At 38.2% G+C, this 24,275-nt stretch overlaps 1 protein-coding gene and 1 pseudogene across 5 annotated transcripts; one reads left to right on the top strand and one right to left on the bottom strand.

Moving 5' to 3' along the window:
* The first annotated feature begins 1,144 nt into the window (after positions 1–1,144).
* On the top strand, positions 1,145–20,350 carry LOC143859234 (uncharacterized). 5 transcript variants are annotated; one of them, XM_077369933.1, is made up of 8 exons: positions 1,145–1,315; positions 2,282–2,384; positions 10,454–10,549; positions 10,832–10,941; positions 13,718–14,260; positions 14,436–14,870; positions 15,004–15,531; positions 20,152–20,350. In XM_077369933.1, the coding sequence occupies exons 5-7, from the start codon at positions 14,067–14,069 to the stop codon at positions 15,494–15,496; spliced, it is 1,122 nt and encodes a 373-aa protein (XP_077226048.1). In that variant the 5' UTR covers positions 1,145–1,315; positions 2,282–2,384; positions 10,454–10,549; positions 10,832–10,941; positions 13,718–14,066; the 3' UTR covers positions 15,497–15,531; positions 20,152–20,350. The 5 variants fall into 5 exon arrangements, 4 of the variants coding, with proteins under 4 accessions (XP_077226048.1, XP_077226049.1, XP_077226050.1 ...); XM_077369934.1 differs by having other exon boundaries at positions 10,454–10,553; XM_077369935.1 differs by lacking the exon at positions 20,152–20,350 and adding an exon at positions 19,281–19,887.
* Positions 20,351–21,224: 874 nt separating this feature from the next.
* On the bottom strand, positions 21,225–23,734 carry LOC143859042 (flotillin-like protein 4 pseudogene; annotated as a pseudogene).
* Positions 23,735–24,275: the final 541 nt, after the last annotated feature.

Here is a 24,275-nt window from a genome sequence, read left to right as displayed (position 1 = left end):
CCACCTTCCTCCCTGAAAAGGGGTTTTCTCTGTATTTTGTTTTTTCCTCGTTCCTGTTTCTTTCTTGCTTCCTATTGTAGATATGGGTGGTCCATCTTGGCCTCCTTAATTTGCTATATATTATTATTGCCATTTCAAAAATAAATAAAATCCAAAACAAACAGGGACTAACAATTAACAAAGGGAAATGTTATCCGCACTACTATATTTTGATGATCACACTCCTCACTTTATTAAAGTACAGTATGGCCGGCACCATAAGATTATCCAAACCGTCCATTGTGGACTGTGAAGACTATTTCAATGTTGAAAAAGAAAAACACATACAGAAGATGGAACCCGAATTCGGGTTTCGGGTCGGGTCAGGTTGCCGACACCCCAAGCCAACCCAACCCGATTTCCAATTCGGGTTGATTTTTCCCAACCCAACCCAACCCAATTTGCAAAAAAGCTTAACCCGACCCAACCCAAATTCGGGTTGAACCTGACCCAAGTTGCACCCCTAACTTTTAATAAGTGATTTGAATTGATCTCATGTATGCCATGTGGATGCGATCTCATCCATTAATCTGATCAACGGCTACATGTTTCATGTTTGGCCCAGTGCTATTGATCTCACCTTGATCAGATTATCTTGTCCCTTCAATCCATAAGCCCTGGTTTAGAATTTTGACAAGAGAAGCATGTGAATAGGACCTTTTGGATCGCCAATTCGGGTAGGCTAACCCAACTCGAGGAACCCTTTTTTCCAACCTAAAACTGAGCCGACCCGATTTCCAACCCAACCCGACCCGAGGGAGCCTTTTTTCCGACCCGACCGGAGTTTTTAAGCTTACAAAAAAAATTGATTAAAAATGTCAAATTTCACTCGGGTCGAGCTGCCCAAACCCTAACTCGACCCGAGCCCCAATTTTCAACCGGGGTTGAGAAAACTCAACGCTGAACCCGACCCGAGTTGCACCTACAAATCAACGGCCTAGATTACAGTTACACTACTCCTTGTGGGACCCAAAAAAGATCTTTGCAATGGTCTCGAATGTGACTTTCTATCTTCTTAGACACATGTTGGAGTCACTGCTTGCAACACCATCGACTTGTACGCAACCAGATCAACGGTCTAGATCCCCAACCAGTGTGCCACGTGTACGGACTGTATGTATCCTAATAGCCAGCAAAATCCTCTCTCTCTCTCTCTCTCTCGTCTCCACAACGAAAACCATGGGTTCATGCTTTTGAAGCTCGATTAAGGGTCGCTCGCTAGGGTTTCTAGAATCTTCGATCCAGAACCCATTTCTTCTTCTTATCTCTCTCTCTGGTAACTCAATTTCATCTCTACTTTCCTTTGAATGGCAATGTTCCCTTTCTTTTCTCTTTTTGAAATCGATTCTTCAATATTTCTTCTTTTTATATACGAATTTTCTTTTCTTCTGGATTCTAATTCTTAACTCTCTTCTAATGGATGCTCTATGATTGCCAGCCATTTTTTTGATTGGATATTGATAGGTTTGGCTTGAAATTAGGGTTTGTTTTTCATCGAGTACAATTCAAAGAAGAAATGCTTTCTCTTGCTTCTTTCAGCCATGTCTGAAATTAGGGTTTGTTTTCTTGTCCAAGGTATTCGTTTTGGTTTGTTGTTGTAGATGATGAAGAGATTATTGATACATTTTGGTCATTACCAAAATGATGATACCATTTCAAAAAAATGATGATACCATTGAAATACATACTGAAACAATGGCAAACCCTTTGAGATGATCCTTAGTTGTAATAATGGATTACATAGTAATCCAATAGAAATGAAAGAACCTCGAAATTACCAAATCAGTGCATGTTGGGCTTGCTTGATGTTATATGGCTCCTTGCAGGATGATGTTGGTCTGTCCAACAAAGATCATGAAGTTGTGTGTTTGATTTATATATAAACTCACCCTGAATCTCACCATTAATGACTGTGCAGTTCATGTTTATTTGGTAGAGTGGTCAATGATGGATAGAAACCTTAGTCATTTGTACGTGAAATTTCGGCTGAGTAGTGTAATTTTGTTCAAAATCATACTTCAATAGGTGTAACTTAGCTGCTAGGTGGCCCTTGTAGTGCTTGATCAGTGCATCCAATTTCATCTTGACATTGTAAATTCGTCTCACTTTGTTTCTTTCCACGAGGGGGAATGGCAACATATTACTAGTGTGATTTCATTGAAGGTCATGGAACTATTTCTATATGATCTCTTGGCTATAAGCATGCAAAGATTAAATAATGTTTAAATATTCTTTTCTCCAGGCATACTCTGGTTCTGCATCCAGTACAGACATGCGTAGTGCTGATGTAGAGGAGGAAAAATCAGAGATATATAGTAACAATATGACGGAAGCTATGGGAGCTGGTAAGTTCAATTACATTCCATGGGGTCGAATGATGTGATCAACATTCATTGAAGGAACTCTTTTCAAGATTATCTTTTCTTGGTTATGTGTTTTAACTGATGTGTATGATTTTCTAACTGTTGTTAATAATTGTGATACAGTATTGACGTATAGGCATGAACTAGGAATGAACTACAACTTCATTCTCCCGGACTTGATTGTCGGGTCATGCTTACAAGTGATCCTCAAATCTATTTCTAATTTATTGGATAAAATTCTCTCAATTTTAGTTTATTTTTTCCGAAATGGCTCTGAATTTTAGTTTTCTGTTCTGAATTCAATTTACTTGTTACAGACCCCTGAAGATGTTGACAAGCTCCGTGACATTGGGGTGAAAACTATATTTTGTTTACAAGTCTTTGATATTTGTGACATTTGTCCATAGTAGTGGTAGCCCTTTTGGTGAGACGAGTGACCAAGGAAAATTTATCGAACATTTTTTTATCATAAGTAAAAGGAATGACAAGAAAGTGCAATACAGACATACATGATAGCTAGGATAGAATGTAGTGAGATGCTCAACAAAAACATACAAATAGTAACAGGAGAAGGCATTAGATTAATGGGATAGACAACATTAAGGGAGATCTGAACCCAAACGTCATGAATGACATGCATATTGGATGTAATGGTAATTTCTTTTAGTAATATTTTGAGTACAGAGGCGTTAATGTTGGAGATTGATATTACATTATTAGAGATGGTCTTGAAAGGCCATGGAGAGACACACTCTCCTTTAAGTGCTTTGATCGAGTCCCAATGTTGGATCTGTCGAAGAGATTGCAAGCCTTTATTTTGTAGAAAGACTCAGATTTTTGCCTCATAAAAGGAAAAAAAAGATCTATGTTTGGCAAGAAAATCTTTCAATGAAGGTAATTCAGGAAAGTCTAAAACAGAGGTAATTTGGAATAGAATCCCTAATGAAAAGGGGTAAGAGAAGGATCTACACATTAGAATTCAGTATAGAAAATGGATTTTTGTGGAAAAAGGATAGGCTTCTCTAGCTGGCAGTTCTTGCATGTAGGGTGCTTGGGGGAGTTATAAAAATGTGAGCCGTTGAGTTTGTTTAGAAAGGCAATGATGAGGGCAGACGTGAGGATCACCCAATCAATGATGGCACTTATGAGCATTAATGTTAGATGTTTCCTAATTATTTGCGATGCAAGAGGAGAGTGAGTGTGGGTGGAGCAAAAAGTTAAGACCAAAGATGACGGTGAACCGTACACATCGAGCCAATGATGATCCTAGAGACAACACTGTAAACTGGAATGAGTTTTAATTGTCAATTATCAAAAAATTGTGTTTTATCTCTCCTAGGATACGGACAAAGGCTAAATTTGGTTTCTAATGGTCTGATTTTTTTTGTTAGAAAATGCTTTGTTGAGTTGAGTCAAGTTGAGAATGCTTGTCAAAGTAAAAAGAAATATTAAGAAATAGCACTGCAATGGACTAAGTGGGAATTTTTCTGTTTTTTTTTTTTTTTTTTGAAATGGCAAGTCAACTATATTAAAAACAGGGAAGACCGAGAATTTTTCTGTTTTTTCTTTTGCCTTTTTCTTTCATGGTATAGGCATGCATTTGGATGCTTTCAACAATACTTTCCATGAGGACGAGTTTCATCAACTATTGGGAGAGAGTGAGGGGGGCAGGTTCAATGCAACATGATGTGATGGTCCCGAATGAAAATTTCTGGATACTCGATGTTGTTATTAATTCCTTTTCCTAAGTCAAATATATTTAAGTTATTCAGTCTTGTTAAAGTATATGCCGTATTGTAATGGTATAGGTGGGTCCTATGAGATACCTGTAGGCACATCCACAACTTGGATTTTGGGAAATGCAGAATTATACTTTTGCCCCCTGTCTATATATCTGTATTTGTATTTGGGCATCATAGGCTTGTCATGATGATTAAGAACATAACTAACTGGTTAACTTTCAAAATAGAGCAGATAAAATTTCATGGAAATATTGATTGATTGGAGAGATGGATTGAAGAACCCACTAGTAGGAATATGTTCTCTGTCTCATTCATAATGAAAGATGGTTTCGTGCTTGCCATACACCAATATGAAATTGCTGTTATATGCTAGGCTAAGAAAACAGATAGCAAAAACTAATGAAATCAATTGAGGATTATCCCTGGCTACTAGCCAATGTAGTGGAAGAAGCATTGGACCTGCTTTCTGAGACACAAGTATTGTTTAGCCACATTGGTGGTTGAGAATCTTGAGATGCCAAGTATGAGGCGAATTTATTGTTGCATAACGATGTCAATTGATTTGCCCTCCTGGTTGGGGACAAGTTCTCATTGGTGGCCTTGGAGAGGATGTATATATCAGCATGTTGTATATTATTTTGGCACCCATGTTCAGCTCGTTTGGGGAAACCCTCTTTTCCATTTTTGTTTTATGTCTACCGCTATTAAATATCACCTTTACTATTACCATTAAAAAAAAATATCACCTTTACTATACAAAATAAATGAATAATAAAATGTGTTACGGAATTGCCAACAATATATTGTGTGAACTCTAACTATCATATCTTACGTGACTATTTGGGCCTTATATAGAGCATACTTCAACTACTAATATGATACGGAACTGAGTAGTTATTTTTTTAATTATCAGCATGTTGTATTTTATTTTGGCACCCATGTCCAGCTTGTTTGGGGAAACCCTCTTTTCCTTTTTTGTTTTATGTCTACCGCTATTAAATATCACCTTTACTATTACCATTAAAAAAAATATCACGTTTACTATACAAATAAATGAATAATAAAGTGAGTTACGGAATTGCCAACAATCAGTGTTGCATGGATTCAGATTCGCGTGTCGGGAACCGACACGGATTCGATGTGTCGGATTTGGCAAATCCCCAAAAGTAGGATAAATAAAATAAAATTTTCAAAATTTAAAATTGAAATATATATCTGTGTGTGTGTGCGTGTGTCTATATATATATATATATTCATGAAAAATTTGAGGTAGAGGGTTGATGCGAGTTTTGTATTTAGAGAGTTGAAGGAGGAAGGGGGTCAATGTTCGAGGGTCGAGGCGCTAGGATTTTTATTAGAAGTGCATGGGTTGTGCTTTCATATAAAAAAGTTAAGAAAATACATTTAAAGGGAAAATATACAGGATTCGCGTTTCAAAAGAGACAACGATGAATCGGATTCGCCGGAGAAAACAAGATTCATGCGGGACACGGCTACGACAAGAATCCGGGTGTGTCCCACGTGAATCCATGTCCAATTTGGATGCGGAGACGTGTCGACACGGATTCGGCATAGGGGGCAAAGAATCCATGCAACATAGCCAACAATATATCGTGTGAAACTCTATCATATCTAACGTGTATATTTGGGCCTTATATAGAGCATACTTCAACTACTAATGTGATAAGGAACTGAGTAGTTATCTCTTTTATGCCGAGTTGTATCATTTATTCGATTGGTGTTTTTAATCACCGAAGAAAATGTAATATTCAATGATTATTACTCATATTTGCCCGGATTATTTGGAGCCCCTAACACATTAACCTTCTTGGTTGCGTGCCTCTTCATGCTACAGTGTATTCCCTTGATTTATTTCTGTAACAGTATAAGAAAGCCAAAAAGGAGGGTGAATAGTGGAATGGTGGTAAGTAGTGTTTGGTCGTGGTAGTCCTCTCAGAGAGTAGTGGAAAACGTAGGCGTGTCATTACCAATATAGAGAGTGAAGAGAGAGATAGGGAAGAGAGGGAGAGAAAGAGCGAAAGAGAATAGGACAAGACCTTTTCCACCACTCTTCTACCAAAATTTTATCATTTTTGTAGAATTTGGTTGGAAGATGAGAAGAGGGGGCATTAGTGTCACATGGGCGCCACATGGGAAAAAAGGCAATGATGATGTCTGAAACATGTTGGTGAGTCAAGTGGAGTTTCAATACAATATTGGCAACCAAACAAGGAATCAACATTCATTGGCATTTGAAATTCCAATGAATGCCGAGCGTTTGTGCAACCAAACAGGGCCCTGGGAGATTGCTCCTAGGTAGAGTGTTACTTGTGAAGGCTACCATAGCAGCACATCCAATTTACTTTGTGTCCAATTATATGATTATTTCCATTTTTTATTATGCTAAAAAATTGCAGCAGAACTTTCTTTGCGGTTGATGTTCTCAAGTGAAAAGGGTCAATTTAGTCAACTGGGATGAAATTGGTGCTTCTAAGGGAGAAGGGCCCTGCCATTTGAAAAAAAAGAAAGGGAGACACATGCTTTTAATGCCTACTTCGTAAATGGTGGTGGAGGATCATCCGCTCGAAATTAGCTGATTCTTGTTTTTTAGAGCCAAAAAGGGAAAGGTGACCAGCACCTGTGTTTTGGAGAGTGGAAAAGGTTTTAGAGTTCAACAAATATTTAAGATTCAGAGCGTTTAAAGATGAACACAGTTCTTTTTCCTGTGTGGAGAGACCTCCATGATGATTGCGGGGATGATGGCGAAGTTATTGGCCGGTTTGGGTACTTTAATCTATGTGATTTTGATGGTCTTGTTATTGAAGCGGTGATAGAGCATATGCTTCTTGTGACAAATCTTATATCAAGAAGAAGATGAGATTGTCCCAATGAATAATGCACAGGCTGTTACTAGCTTTGTGAAGCCATATATAAGGGAGCCGCTGGCGCGAGTGCTTCCAGGGTGGTACAATATTGTACTAGCAGCTGCAGGACCCAGTATGTCAATAAAAAGAAGGAATTGCTTGATTGTTCTCTGATTGTGCGGCTACTAGTGAAATAATTGTGATCTTTGGGTTTTTCTGTATTGTCTTTTATCTTGTGAGTTTTGGTCTTTTGACACATGAGAGACTTATGGTATTGAAGTAATTTAATTTTGATTTTGGTTACTTATGTTCAGGCCAATGATACTTCAGGATTATGCTCTGGTCTTAACTCGGTGATGATGTGTAGTATATGCCATATGTTTATGACACAATTTTCATTGTTTAACATGCATAGCTTTCTTAGTACATGTCTCTTCGATGATTAGGTAATCTCTCCATCCCTAGCCTAGGCTGTATTCCATCCCCGGCTTCTAATAAACTATCCCTTCTCAGTCCTCGCTTTCTCTTGAACAAGGGAAGGGCAGCATAGCATTAGCTTCAATTGAACAAGCTCAACCTTGAAAAAGAAAGGTGGTAGGCCGAAGAACCGCTGAACGCTTCAACTTGGCCACTGAAGAATGACTGAATCCGATGAAGTCAGCGTCACTTGGACTTTCGCCGACTGAATCCATATTACGTTACGCAACCAAGTCACCGTCACTGGTACTTTGACTAGACTATAGGTAGGTCTCAGTCGATGACGTATCGCTTCATTCTTAAGCCAAGCCCCAGCAACTCCGGGTCGACCTAACGTTGATACGTGGATGAGAGCAGGACGCTATATTGTTTTAGAAGTAGGGCTTTACTAGCCTTACTACGAAAATCAGTACATATAACATTTCAGTGCTTCCATAATTATTACTTTATGGGTCTTCCTGTTATTCTTCTGATTCTTAGTTTGAACTTTCGAATAATTCCTTAGGAAAAACGTGAAAATCTCAGTAAGTGTAACTTCATTGGTGTTGTCTAAAGTTGACTCAGCCCATGTTTCAAGATTATAAGCCTTGCTCTGAAGTCCATAGTCATTACTCCAAAACCCTACCTGTATCAAGTTTTCTGGTGGCCAGTTTGTTCATTATGCTTCATGTGGCCTTGAGTAGTTGATATTAGTTTGGAAGGCTAGGATAAGTGGTTAAAATCAAGCATGACTATAGTCTGCTTCCCACCAATCCTTCATTGTTGTGTCTGTGGTAAGGTTCCATGACCACTATCTAATTTCGAAATGCTTCCCATTTTGAAATTTACCTCATCAAAACTTCTCTGCCTCCGAGATTATCGTGCGAGATAGGAATTGTTTCATAAAATTAAGGATGGAACTGCAGCATTCCTGCAGAAGACATTTCCCTTTGGAAAACAGGATTTTCTACTGCGTGATTGGAGATGCCCTAAATATGAATATCACAATTTCAAAAGAAGACCGTTACGAACCCAAATCGGTTCACAACAGGATTGATCTTCTTAGAGGAAAGATCAGCCTCTTGTCCCACTTCGAGGGAAGGGTCAGTCCTCCTTTGTGTGTAAAACACAATTTCTGGGATAAATTTCTTCTAGATTGCTTTACAATGGAACCTAATGAGTGCTTATATAGAACAGTCAAAGTGATTAACATAGAAAGAGATCGAGATAAATGTAGATATTGATAAATCAAAATTATCCTAATCTAGATCAATATCCTAATCTATCCTAACTACTAAATCTATCAGATCTTGTGAGATCCAATCTTATTCTCTAACCCATACCATACAACTAATATAAAAAACCAATTTAATTTATTCTACTATAAGTGGGACCAATGTAGGCACGTACCAAAGACTTGCTTTCTGATGATGACGGGCATGAAGCATGAAGCCCAAAATAGGAAATGGTCGGAAGGTAACACTACAGAAGCGGTGGAAGAGACACATAGAACACATGCCCTCACAACCCTATGCATGTTTACCACACTTCAAATGGGCATGGCATGTTTAAGGACCTCTATGCGAAGATGGGACATGTGTCCAGGAAGCCTGTCCTGAATTTTCGCAATCAAGTCTTAGATTCAACAAATCTGGAGATTTCCATTAATTTTTTTTGGGGGGTATGGCCTTAGTCGTGATAGGCAGATGTAACCTTGATTAATGACATCAACCACAATCTGCGAGTCTGACTCAATTCAGATTTGATCAATTTCTTTTCTCTTGGCCATACATATCCATTGATAGATAGCACAAATTTCTAGCGCATATATCTCATCGACAGCAACATTTAGAGATAATATTTTGGCTTTAGAGTCTCTGATTATGCATCCTATTCCAGCTCCTCCCGTTACTAGAGACGCATCAGTGTTTAGTTTGAAGCTACCTTTATAGTGTGGTTTGAAAAAATGGACCCCAAATTATTAGACCATAATTTCCTTAATGGAACTCTTAATCTAACCCCAAATTACTAGAGACACCTCGATGTAGTGCTCGAGGTGCTTTGTAAAAGCTCTAATTAAGGCTGAATTAAAGGTTGTTAGACAAGAGGGGGGAGACCTAAGGGAAAGAGATTTAGAAAACTGCCCCACCGTTGTCTCTCTTTACTAAAGAAAAAAAATCAACCTCGACAGGGAAGAAACCAAGAAAAATAATGAAGATGGGGATATCCGAGGAACATAATTTGTGAGGATCAAGATACAAGTAATATAAGTTTTCTATAACTTTGAGATCTAGTTTGCAAAAGAAGGCGGATGCGGATAAGCTTGCAAAAAAAGGCGCGGTAAGGAATGACAATCATCTCAGGTGTCGCTCCAACCTCCGAGTAAAGGAGCATATAGGGCAGTAGGTGGCCTTTAGCGCAGTATTTCTGCATGGAGAGTAATTTTTTAGCCGAATCTATATAGCTCTGTAGTTTGGCATGGTGTGACTTTATTGTAAACGGTGGGTCATCTTGTCCCCATATCTGTAGTTGGTTTTTTTCATGAATAAAAGTTACCTCTTTTAAAAAAATGGTATAGAAGTTTTCCTTTAAAGGATAACATGGTCGTGTCGAAACGAATTCAACGGTTGAAAAATCTCTGGCTTCAATTTAATCCTGTACGCCAAATTCTCTCATCGGGTTCAAGATGAAGCCGCCAAATGCTTCATTTCTTAAATGATTGACATGTGGTATGTGAAAGGACAAAAAAAATAAATGCTAATGAGTGGTATGGAATTTAATGTGATGCTTATTCTATTTCTTAAATGATCGTTAGATAATATTGAATTGATTTTGTGTATAGAATTATTTTTTTGTTGCCTAGGGCTTCGAAAATTTTACACTCCCATGAATACAACCAATCTTGCTATACTTTTTTCAAAGACCAATGTTTCAAACAATAGTCACCTTCTTTTGTTGCTGAATGGATCTTTCTGTATCTTCTTGCCAGTTTTATAATCTTGATGCCCCGGTTGCGGAATGCTGTTCCTGCCACAGGCTTGGTAGTCTTTGCAGCTGCTGGCCTGTCATTTCCTTTCTTCATGGCGTAAGTAAGACTTTAACCAAGGTTTTAAATTTTGGTTTCGGTTTCAGTCTCAGCCAAAAATGAAATTTCGGTGGTAATTTCGGTTTTGGTGGAAATTTCGGGTGAAATTTTTTGGGCGAAATTTTTAATTTTCGGCCCCGGCCGAAATCCAAAAAAAAATAAAAAATAAATAAATAAAATGGTTTCGGTTTTAAATTTCTGTCCCGACTGAAATTTCGGATTTCGGCCGAAATTTAAAACCATGGTTTTGTGTTCTTCTGATATTTGTGGTTGGTTTTGAAGGACGTCAAGGACGAAGCCTGTGATAGATTCCTCAAAGCCTTTACCACCGCAGGCAACTTTCCGAGGCCCATATGTGAACACTGGCTCCCGCGACATCGGACCAGATCACGGTACTTACCCAAAAAATTGATATTTCTTTTGAATCATCCACCAAAAATTTGATAAATTTTTTTATTTAACCATGGCTTGCTAAGGTAGATTTAGCTGTAATATGGTTCTCATAAACCTGAGAAATATATACACCCATTAGCTTATGTATCTGGTTAAATCCAACTTCTTTTTCTATTTATTACCAAAGGGATATATGTGGATTTTGCTTCTTCTTTTTTCCTCAGTTTAATTTCTGTTCTTTTGATCTCTAAGCCAATAAAAACATTGTGCAATGAAAAAGACAACAGCAAGAGCTATGTATGAACATGATGTTGGGACCCGGGTAGAACTCGCCCTCAAAAGCTAGCTATTAAGGGGACTAGGGGAGGGAACCCATTCCCTTATTAGCCCATCCACATTGTTACACTTTTCCGATGTGGGACTATTTTACTTTCGCGTGGAACCCCCCAACGATCTCCCCCTCCACGTGGAAGCACCATGGACAATCTCACCCCTCCCCGCGGCTAGAACGTGGGAACTTCAAGATCTTCCCTGAGGGATATTTCCATCCTCGGAGGCTAAACCGGGGTTACCGAGATCTTCCCTGAGAGATATTCCCATCCTCGGAGGCTAAACCGCGGTTACCACGTGTCCGGCTCTGATATCACTTGTTGGGACCCGGGTAGAACTTGCCCTCAAAAGCTAGCTATTAAGGGGAGGGAGCCCATTCCCTTATTAGCCCATCCACATCGTTACACTTTTCCGATGTGGGACTATTTTGCTTTCACGTGGAACCCCCCAACACATGATTCATACCGAAATTTATGAATCTTAGGACAAATTATGAGTTCACTATCACAACAGAACCTTGGGTCCGGTAAGTTTGATGAAGACCATTGATTTGGTGGATCCCATGAGCAATCTTTTGATCTTGGTACCACGATACATGCATGATTGATCTGTAAGATCAACACCTTTGTGTTTGGGTAGTGAATTCATAAATCTCTACTTTGTAAAATAAATTCCAACTTGTCATCAAGAATTACCACGATCAACAAAATTTTGACTTGAAAAAAAAAAATATTTCCATGAATTATGAAATATAATAATTTCTAAGAAAACACATTCCATGAAAAATAAAATTCAATGGACTAGGAAACAAGGAAATTTTTCTAGTTTGAAAAAATAATCCATGGAAAATGAGTTTACCAAGCACTGGAAAGTTGATTTTCCATGAAAATGACTTGAACCCAAGACCTTTTTTGAATTAACAAAATCTCTCTCTCTCTCTCTCTGCTATTTCTGTAAACCCTAATCACTTTCTCTGTGATTTCTGTAAACCCTAATCAAGTTCTCTGTGAATTGGGTATGTTTCTTTTCTCTCTTGTTAATTCAACGCTGTTTCTATTTGTACAACGACTGATTCTCTCATCTTCATTGGGTATTTTCTGCCCTTTCTCTTGTTTTCTAGGGTGTTTTGAAAGGGCGATGATAAATTTGCACTCCCTGTAGGATAATTTGCTCCCCTTTAACGTGAATTGAGGTAAAAAAGCATTAAAATCTGCCACAATTCACGTTAGCGGTGCGAATTTATCGTCGCCCTTTTTGAAATGGAAATTGTTTTTTAATCTTCCTTTCTCCTTTCTTTTCTTGGTAATTTAGGTTTTTTTTTAGATTTCTTATATAAATCTTCCCTTACTCCCTTCTTTTCTCGGTAACCTAGGAATTTTTATATTTTCATCAACTGGTATTTGTCTCTGTCTCATTAACTTCATAAGGAAAGCTGCAAAACAGAGGATTCTGCATTGCCCTTGTTTCTTTTGAATCCTCTGTTTAAACAGTAATATATTATTATTATTATTATCTCATTTTAATCTTATCCTTTTCCATTTCCTATTTGATTTAGGCCCATTTTAACAAATCACAGTTAATGATGATAAACATGCTCACTAATGATGATAAAGTTTGTATGGTATTGTTTTTGTGAAACATCGGTTCTTATGAGCAACAAACAAACATTTTATTAGACTTAATAAATTTATGGGTTTTCAAGATGAGCTATTTTATTGGTGTCCATGCATATTATCCTTGGAGAGACTAGCATGAAAAACCATAGTTGGGGCCTACCTATTTGATGATCCAAACTATTCATCTTCTAGGCCCAATTGTGGGTAGGCCATGCCCCAAAAATGTCCCTAACTGGACGATCCGAACCCTTTGACATGTGTAATTTTTGTGCTTAATTTGGACTTGTCCCTTTCTATTTTCGGACTATCTATTTATAGGCCACAAATTGAAGGGTTACCATATGTCACATAAATTGTTATTTTAATTTCATGACACAAAAATTAATGATATGGGATGCCTGTTTCTCTAACTTCCCATTTGTTTTCTCAGGGCTCCTAAACCCCCACTAAACATTCTGTTTTGATTTTCAGATTAAAGTGATTAGCTGATAATGGGTTCATCAAATGATTATTATACGTCTATATAAATTGTTATCTTAAATTCTTGATACAAAAAAAGTAATTATATGGGATGACGGTTTCTCTAACTTTCCATTTGTTGTCTTAGAGCTCCTAAACCCCCACTAAACATTCTGTTTTGATTTTCAGATTAAAGTGATTAGCTGATAATGGGTTCATCAAATGATTATAATATGTGTACATAAATTGTTATCTTTTAAATTCTTGATACAAAAAAAAGTAATTTATATGGGATGCCGGTTTCTCTAAGTTTCCATTGGTTGTCTTAGAGCTCCTAAACTCCCACTAAACATCTGTTTTGATTTTTCAGATTAAAGTGGTTGGCTAATAATGGGTCGTAGAAGAATAGAGATTCAGAAAATAGAAGACAAGCAGCGTCGATATGTTTCATTTTCGAAGAGGAGAAAGGGTCTAATTAAAAAAATTAGTTGTTTAGCATCAACTTCTGGTGCAGAGGTGGCTATGGTTGTTTTCTCAGAAGGTGGAAGAGTTTTCCTTTTGGAAGCAGTTCTGTAGATGATGTTGTAGAGAAAGTTCTTCGATACCCAAATTATGGTGACAACGAGGATATCTGCGAGGCTGATTTACAGAAGTTACATGACAAGCTTGTAAATGAACTTCAAGCCGAAACCAAGTTGGGAGAGGATCTTCAGGCTATAATGAGAAATAAGAAGAATTATAATGAAGACAACTCTTTAATGTGCAGTGACTTTACAGCACCATGCAATGCATTGTTCTACTCGATGCACGATAAAGAAGTGATGGCCCTAAGTGGTTTCTCTCCGGAGAAAATCCATTTAGATACATTTCCTACTGAGATGGATTATCCTGCACCTTTACCTTCACAGAAAAGGTAAAACTTATTCATTTGCTTTTTATAACTTATTTATTTACTTTTTTGGCGTTCATTCTGTACTGAAATTCACATTGTCAACGAATTCTTATGGCCCTATATGATTAAGCACTCTTATTAAGTGTTTTATTTTTTTACTTATAATATTTGAAAGTCTTATATCTTTGATGTGCAGTGATTGTACAACACCCTGCAATACATCCTTTTACTCAATGAACGATAAAGAAGTGATGGCCTTGTATGGTGACGAAGATGACATGTGCGGGGCTGATACATTTGCTGCTCAGATGTTTCTTGAACACAAAGACTATGGGGACAAAGATGACATCCTTGAGGCTGATTTGCATAAGTTACATGACGAGCTTGTAAATGAGCTTCAAGTTGCAACCAAGTGGGGAGAGGGTCTTCAGTCTACAATAAGACATAGGAAGCATTATACCGAAGATAATGGGTTGATGTATAGTGATGGTACAACTCCTTGGAATGCATCTTATTACTCAATGCGCGATAATGAAGTGATGACACTGAGTGGTTTCTTCTCGGAGAGAACCAATGTAGATAAATTTCCTGTTGAGATGGCTTATACTGTACATTTATCTTCAGGGAAAAGGTATAACTTATCAATTTATTTTTTTTATTTCATTCAGTACTGAAATTCACATTGTCAACAAATTCTTATGGCCCCATACGATCAAACTTCTTTTTCCTTATAATATTCTAAATATTATATCTTTGATGTGCAGTGACTGTGCAATACCCTGCAATGCACCTTTTTACCCAATGCACGGTGAAGAAGTCATGACCCTATATGGTGATGAAGATGGCATGAGTGAGGTTGATAGATTTGCTGCTGAGATGATTCTTCAACACCCAGACTATGGTGACGAAAATGACATACACAAGGATGATTTACATAACTTACCTGACAAGCTTGTAAATAGTGACGAAGATGACATGCGTGAGGTTGATAGATTTGCTGCTGAGATGATTCTTCAACACCCAGACTGTGGTGACGAAAATGACATACACAAGGATGATTTACATAACTTACCTGAGAAGCTTGTAAATGAACTTCTAGCTGAAACCAAATTTGGAGAGGATCTTCAGAAGCATTATAACTGGTTAAATTACAGTGATTGTACAGCACTTTGCAAGGCATCTTATTACTCAATGCATGATAATGAAGTGATGGCCCTAAGAGATTTCTCCTCGGAGAATGCCCATATTTCCTGCTGAGATGACTTATATTGCACCTTATCTTCGGGCAAAAGGTATAACTTTTACTTTTTCGATTTCATTCATTTCTGAAATGCATATTATCAACCAATTATTTTGGCCATATATGATCAAACTTTTTTGTTGAGTGTTTTAATTTTTCCTTATACTGTTTGAAAGTTTTTTTTCATTAATAATTTAGATGTTCAAATTTTCCGAACTAGTGTGTCTCAGTAGGTCAACACTATAGCCTTTATTATCACCTTACTTTCCTGCCGTACTTTCTGTTATGATCATTCTAAAAGTTCTTTGCTGTGGTTGAGAAAGTGATAATTGAGGGGGGAGAACCAAACAATGGTAAATTAGCTTGTGTTGGAGCAATTTCTTTAGAAGCTAATGTAGTATAATTTGCAGTGATGCAAGGATGATTTAACATGTGCAAGAATTTGAATTGTGATGATCTAGATGCTGGCTAGAGAACTCAACACCCCCCCCCCCCCCCCACACACACACATCACCTACCAATGTAGGAGTACTTGAGGAGTAACTGTTGTGAATGGCTCAAGGAAGACTGATGAGAAATAGTTTCTTGGCTAAGTGTGGTTAAACCGCCAAGTATCTTACTCCCACCAGGATTTGAGGAGGGTCAAAACTGTCAATTTCAAATGAACAGAAGCAGCTGATGACCAGTGAGATTTCAGCCAGGTTATGCTTCAATACTCATTGCAATTAGGAACTGAATTCAGAAGACTGAACTATGTGTCAAGAGGGAGATCATTATTACAATTCAAACCTGAGAACGACTCTCGGTCTGTGGGTGACCTGACCTATAATGGATGAACAATTGCTGTTCTCAAGGCTCGTTACTTTAGGACAAATCGTTCATTACAAATTTTAGCAACAAAGAATTCACTCGGGTCTAGAAATCCTAGGTGACTTCATATCTTCATTCCTGAAGGTTTTAATTTCTGAGTTTTTCTTTTTTCTTTTTAGCTTCAATTTGGGAGTGTCTTGAATTTGGTGGTGCTGAAACTGTATAATTCCTCAGTTGATTCAGCAAGTGAACTGTCATTCTAGTACACAGGTCTAAAATTTTGACGCAGATCAGATCTAACACTTTTGCTACCACTTTCGGTTTGTTTCAATACGAGACGTGGATATTCCATAAAGTGTTTCGGCCTAAGCATTCTCATCAACAAGTCAGATCGTCTCAGATCCAATTTTGCACTTTCTATAGCGGCTCAACTTCTTTAGTGATTTGAATTTAATCTTTGTAATCCTCGAGTTTCTTTGTATTCGAAGACACTAACATCCTGTAGCTAAAAACCAGTTGGTACAAGATTTATTGTCCACAAAATAAGGCTCGAGCAGAAACTTATAAACTGGTTCAGTGTCCATTCGCAGATCTGCTTTCCTTCACTTAGGCCATGTCTGGCAGTCAGATTTTTTTTTTCATGATAAACCAGTGTCTTGAAGTGGTGGAAGAGGAGTAGAGCGGGTGGGAGAAAGAGAGTTTTTAGAGGGCACGATTGAGATGAGGGTGAGAAGTGGCTTAAAATCAGGAAAAAGTCGATCCTGTTTTAGCCACTTCTCACCACTTGGAGACACCAGTTTCCTGATTTTTATTTCCTAATTTCTAGCCACTTCACCCACCCTACCCCTCTCTCACCACTTTGAGACACCAGTTTATCATGAAAAAAAATCATCGTAGCCAAACATGTCCTTAATTTCATCCAAATTTCAGGAAGTTGTAGGAATTAGACCAAGTAGGAATGTGCACTTACATATCTGGTAATTAAAGAGGCAAATCAACCTAAAATCACAAACTCTCCTGATTTCCAGCTACCTTGGCCGCAGCACCACATGTTTCAGGACTGTTCCTGACTGCCTTTGCAGTTCTTCCATGAAAAGGCCTTTGGAATGATCATGGATCTTGTGTGGCGATGCAGGATCTTCAATTCAGAAGTTGATCCTTGATTCTAACAAGGAATAGTGTGTCAATTAAGAGAGAAAGTTGTAAAGTTCAGCTTGTAATCCTCCTCCTTCCATGCCTTTGCAATTCTTCCGTGAAAATGCCTTTGGAATGATCATGGATCTTGTGTGGTGATGCAGGATCTTCAATTTAGAAGTAGATCCTTGATTCTAACAAGGAATAGTGTCTCAATTAAGAGAGAATGTTGTAAAGTCCAGCTTGTAATCCTCCTCCTTCAATGAGAATTAAAACATTGAACTCTTCACAGGGGAGAAAATTCCCTCCAAAACTCAAACCTAGATCTAAGACCTAATTCTCCATTCAAATTAAAAAATAAAGTTAATTAGGGGGGGGGGGGGGGGGGGGGGTCTGAGCTGGTGTACTTGGGGCACATCATCGGCTCATCCGGAGTCAAGATAGATCCTGAGAAGACGAAATCTGTCCGGGAATGGCCAATCCACGTGATTTATTTCATTTTCCACGTTTGATAAAATAGTTTCCGAGGAAACTAAAAGAACACCACAAATATCAGTTTCCGCGGAAAAATACAGGGGTTTCCCTGGAAACCCAACGGGAAAGGAAACAAGAGAACACAGCATTAAAAAACTGACCTCTTCTGTGGCAACAAAATCCCGACCAGATTCTGATTGGGAAGGTGTTGGCTCGATGTGAGATCGAAACCACAAAGAAATCGGTTCCTTCACCGTTCTACCGCCTTTGTGTGGAGAACCCTAACCCTAGAACTGAGGCTTTTCAATATTCACCGGACGCTGATAAATTCGCCCCCCTCCTAAGATGCATTTGTCCCTTTGGACCTTTTTCTCCTCTCTCTGTGGGGCCCAACAATTAAATGGTTTAGATCTATGAACAAGGTGGGTCTCACTGTTTTTCTTTTAAAAAAAAAGGGAAATTTGTTCGATCTGTTTTTTATTTTCTGTTGGTTAGGGTTTTTTTATTAGGATCTTGATTGAAGGGATGTGATAGGATATAATTAGGAACAATTCTAATAGAGAGCTGTGCAGATTTTCCTCAATTGTTAGGTCTCCTAATAAGATTTTCCTACTAAATTGTTAGGTTTATGATACGTGCTTATTATGGTGTATATGATTTAGTTTTAAGTAGTTATTGTAGGATTATGCATTTTAGATTTGTGGGGTTGGTTACTTGTTATGTGTCATTTAAATGGGTAAATGGGTTGATGATGTGATACTCTCTTTGTGCTTGTATTTAAGTTCTTTATTTCAATGAAATGGGAACCTAACAAGAGCCAGGATTTGAGCCGAGTAGATGCCTTTCACCTTATTCATGAAATTTTTCTAAAGGATTCATTTAGCCGACCCCAACTAGTTTGGGACAAAGGCTTTGTTGAGTTGACTTGAGTATTTCAATGAAATGGGAGAAAGAATTTTACAGCAGCAGAGGAAACTTTGTTTAGGAGAGTAATGGTTCCTCTCGAATTGAACTTTTAGGAGGTCCGGTTGCCTAGAATCAACCTCTCTCTCTCTCTCTCTCTCTCTCTCTCTCTCTCTCTCTCTCTCTCTCTCTCTCTCTCTCTCTCTCTCTCGTTTTAATTTTGTTTATTTGTGTTTCGGCCAATTGGGCATGTGACGGTTTCCTTATATTTTTGGGTTTCATTTTCTCTCGTCGATATGTTTTCGTTTCGTTCATTGTGAATTTTGTTTCCCGGAGTTGAGGCGTGATTCGTGTAGGGTTTTGGATTTATAAGTATTTTTTTAAGTCTTATGATTAGCTGAATTTCTTAATCTATCGTGATCTTGTGTTATCCAGATCTCTTTCAGTTTGGGATATTCTGACCAATTGTGTTGTTTGTAGAGAGTATTTTCTTCTAGGGAAACCTGTCTTTTGGTTTGTAGTTATCTTTGCAATGTGATAGCTTGGGATACCAATCATAGCGGAGGGCCTTGGAGACTACAGAACATTATCGACGAGATACGAGATCTGGTTAGATGTCTAAGACCACATCTTGCTCACAGGAGAAGGACGGCCAATTCAATGGCAGACCCTCTAGCCAAAGATGGGGTGTGTGTGACGGGAACAAATGTCATGTGTATTGTAAATCCAGGGTCTTTATAGGCACTCTACTGTCAGATCTCTCTTTTTTTGCTTATGTACTGGGACATCTTGTCCCTCCTTCTGATTCAATAAAATTCTTTGTTAATTTTCAAAAAAAAAAAAAGGTTAATCCAAACTCCTTTGACTCTCCCAAGTTATGACCACGTAAACTAAGTACTCATCCTTGTCAACAAAGTAGTCGGTTACGTCATGCCAAGTTGACTAGGATTTGCTTTGGCCACATTTTAACCCACATCCATGTTTTGAGACACCGAGAAATATGCCTCGAAACGGTTATTTGATCGAGAAAAACAAAAGCAAAACATAAAAATTTAAACAGTCAAGAAATTTTCATTATGATTTAGTATCTGGCTATCTGCAATTCTTATTTCAACTTTGATGAAATATCTTGAATTCATGAGTTTTGATTTTGAGGAATGCATTTTTTTTTATCATTTTGTTGAGTATCTGGATAATTGTATTTTTTCTTCTTTCTGCTTTTTTCTGTATTGACCATCTCGGCTCCCTTTTCTTAATATAATTGCCATGATTCAAGGAAAAAAGAAGTATTTGGATGCATCTCTGTTCTTATTGCTGTCTTGGTGATACAAAGGTTTCATCTTCTTTACAGAGTCATGTACAATTCTCTCTTTTAGGGCACTGTCCATGGGTTGATTATTCTCAACCTCATATGTCAAATCTACGGAACTTGCGAGCATTTTATATCTGCTTAGACTAATTACCAGGGACCCCATCCTCCACCACCTCACACACACAAATTTTGTGTAGGTTGGGTTGTTTATTTCCACATAACAAGATGCAGTTCATTTTTCTTATTGTTATTATTATTTTTTTGATAAGTTCATTTTTCTTATTTTGATATAGCCATTCTTCGCCAAGGTTATCTTTGGTCATTATCCATCTCTCATGGAAAATCAAAGTGATCTTTAGAAAGCCCACCTAGCTGCATGTGAAGTGCCTTTGGAGTTGTGTGACAGTCCTTCGACACAATTTGTTGTGTACTTCTTTGTGAAAGACCCAATTACACCAAAAGCATAGGATGACAGAATTGGTGGTATTTAACCATCTATACTTCAACCAACCAAACATCCCCCACTACATCTGCACTATACTTAAGGCCCTGTTTGTTTTGGATTTTGGAAATCGATTGGGAGTCCCAGACTGATTATTGGACTCAAATTTATGTTTAGCTTTGAGTACAATAATCAGTTTTGGACTCACAATCGGATCTCAAAATTAGAAATAAACAGGGCCTTAATGTAGCTATAAAGAGAATTTAAATTATTTTTACTAGTTAGACATGTTTTTATCTATCATTATCAGCCCTCATTTTATTCCTATCCACTCACTGGCTATTACATTCCCACTCAGCAACTTTTAATTTCTAGCTGTTTTTTTTTTTTTCGTTCTAAAATAACTTCCACTCAGTGCATTCGAAATTCCACTAGTATACATCCAGCCAACTAAATACAGAAACTCTTAAAAACCCAACTAAAATAGCAACCAAGTAGAATCAAAATCTAGAGAACATGCTACAAAAAATGTAGAAAAGATGCAAACTAAATTTCTACTCTTTTGTTCTTCTATATCAAGATAAGAAAGAAACTATCTGACTAAACATTTAACTCCCACGAAATCAATAAAAAAATGAAAAATAAAATAAAATAGCTGATGAATCATTAATCATTCTGATGAATCTTCTAGCGTGCCCATCCATGCTGGAGGCAGCATTCCCGTCTGCTCGTGCACGGTCTTAAATAATGGCGGTAACATCTTATACACGCCCGCCACTTCACTCATACCACCACCCGCAACCTCACCGCCATTGCCATTAGTCCAAACACTGATCTTTGGTTGTAATCCTTGTATGGCCCCAGCATTGATCTTAGCCATCTCTTGAAACAATCCCCCATTGATCATCAAGTAATCCCTCAAGTTCGCATAATTTCCATCTAAAGCCTTGAGCAATGTGTTAACATAGACGCCCTGTGCCTGCGCGAGTGCCACTACTCCCTCTGCCTCCTTTTGCTTTGCGTAGAGCTCCCCTAAAGCCGTTTGCTGATGAGCGAAGAGGGCTGCCTCTGCGGCCACTCGGTGGGCTTCGGCCTCCTTCTCCCTCTGATAGAGCTCTGCCTCTGCAGCCTTTTGCTTCTTATAGAGTTTCCAATTTGCCTCTTGCACCTGCTTTTTTATAAACAAAATTCAAAGATGAAGGAGGTATTTGTATACAAGCTAAGAAGGGCTCTATATGCAAGTAAAGTTTTGTAAAGCTAATAATTTTTACAAGGCCCTTCCAAAAACCCAGCTGCAAGGGCGCCCTTCCGTTTAGCACTCTATTTGCAAATAGAACATTGAGGTCTCTTTGGAGGCCATTACTATATCATCTACTTATACATCTATACTATACTTACAGTTTACTTTTATATAGCAAATAAAAAGGCTAGTGATATTTGCACTGCAATTTATGTTTCAATAATTGTACAATCTCAACTTGTCTTTTCATTTTTTATTAGCTTTTACGAGCATATTGGGAACTATAATAACTTTTGATCACTGATTAAATAACAAAGGACAAGCTGAGTTTGTGCAATTATCACAACATGGTAGTACCAATATAAATAGCATTAAAAAAATCCATAGAGAACTGAAGAGAAAAGGTAACAGGGGTGGTTGACTAGAAAGGGTGGAACATAATTTCAGGCCCTGTATGGATTGCAGGAAAGTTTAGAAAGGGTGGAACATAATTAACCAGAATCATATTATTCACCTCTGAATCATGGAACGAAAAAACTTAACCAAGAAAAATAACTGCATCAGAAATTTTTACTTGCAATCCAAACAGAGCTACTAATTTTATTCTTAAGCAACGGCCTCGGTAGGTTGGGAAGAAGACAAACCAAAAGGGGAGGAAATAACAATATCGAATGATAAATTAACAAAATCATACTTACCTTGGTCTCATACTCAACAGTAGCCTTTCTAAGAAACTCAGCCTTTAGCTTCTCTGTCCGAGTTAAAGCATTCCTACTCTCCACCTCCCTCTGCAACTCAGCCTCTCTAATCGCCACCGCCTTTGCGGCCTCAACCTCCGCCATCTGTGCCTGTTGGGCCCACGAAGCCTTCTTCGTCGCCAACTCAGCATTCATCTTTGCCACATCAGCCTCCCTTTGGTTCTCAAAAATCTCTACCTCAGACTTCACCTTAATCTCCTCTTTCTTCCCTTCCCCTTGCCTATTCGTAGAGAAAATCTTTGTCTCCGCATCAATCTTCGCCGCATTCTGCTTGGTCTGCCCCTCCCTTAGCTTAGACCCAATCTCCCCTTTCATCCTAGCCTCGGCCACATCCACCTTGGCTTGGTTCGCAGCTTCCATCTGGGTCTTTTGCCCCAAGTAAGAAAAGTACTCATGGCCTTGAACATCCACAAGTTGCTTAACATTCGCGTTATAAATCAACAACCCAAATTGGTTCAATTCGAGCTGGACTTTCTCAAGAACTTTTTGTTTGAATTCTTTGGTACCTGTTAAAATATGTGAGATCTTCATCAGCATGCATTAGATTAGAAGATTTGACAATTTTATTGTAATCAAACGTATATCAATTTTTAATCCACATATGTTTGAGAGAGCATGTTAGAGCATGTTACCTTTGAAAATTTGGTCCATGGTCATGGACGCGGCGACGACACGGGTCCCGCCTTCAATTACGCCTTGAACGAGCTCCGTGACATGCTTGGAGAGCTTGTTATGGGAGGACATGAGCTTGGCGTATTTGAGAAGGCTTTCATGGTCCTCGACCCGCGGGCCAATGGTGAAGACGGCGGGGAGGAGGAAAGGTAGCTTCTCCACGCTCATGGCTTGTACTTCGATGGTATAATTTACTGGGGAGATTTCGATGACAGTATACGATTGGCCGGGAAGGACCCATGCTTTCTTGGCTAGCTTGATATCCTTAATATTGAAACCAGTGATGACTAGGTACTCACTAGCCTTGGCTACTTTGTACCACCACACCATGGTTGGAAGATGAAGAAGAAGAAGAATAAAAGGTGATGTGAAGATGTGAAGGACAAGAAGAAGGGAACAAGAAGGTGGTTTCTTAGATGGAGAGTGAAGAACGTCTAGGTTTGTTATATTTTTTTTGTTTGATACACGACCCATATTTATAGAATAAAACCCATACTCTCCCACGTTTCCTCTTTCTATTTAACTCCACCGCTAATCTAACTAGAATCAGGCTTCCCAACTTAACATAACTCTTACCATGTTTCCTAATAGAAGGAGGACTAAGAAACCAAAAGGAAAATAAGAAACCGCCCATCACAAAACCGGTTGTGGATAAGTCTCTTCTCTGATAAAGAATTTCTGATTGTGGGGAAGTCTCTTTTATTTGAATTTCTGATTGGCTCATATTGACTAACAAGAATTTGTTATCCTAACAGTAGAGAGCAAAATTCCAGAAAAGTTTGGATATGAGCTAAACCGTCAACAAAAAAAAAATTCTAGAAAAGTTTTTCTTTCGAACAAAAAACAATCCCTAGACCCAAACATGCCTTTAGGTTACTTTATTTACACCTATTTTCCATGAAATGATTTTTCAAAAATTGAGAAAATTGCAAACCTACTATAGGCCCTAGAATTGTTTTCCATGCAATATTATTTTCCATGGAAACTTTATGCCATAAATTTTCCAATCCTCCCCCCCACCCTAAATCCAAACACGCCCTTAAAAAATTTC

Source organism: Tasmannia lanceolata, unplaced genomic scaffold (assembly GCF_043159265.1).
Source record: "Tasmannia lanceolata isolate RefF3 unplaced genomic scaffold, GAP_Taslan_0.1 ptg000029l, whole genome shotgun sequence".
In the NCBI taxonomy this organism is placed as follows: Eukaryota; Viridiplantae; Streptophyta; class Magnoliopsida; order Canellales; family Winteraceae; genus Tasmannia; species Tasmannia lanceolata.
The sequence above is the reverse complement of the archived record's forward strand: the minus strand, read 5'-3'. Positions and strand labels throughout refer to the sequence as shown.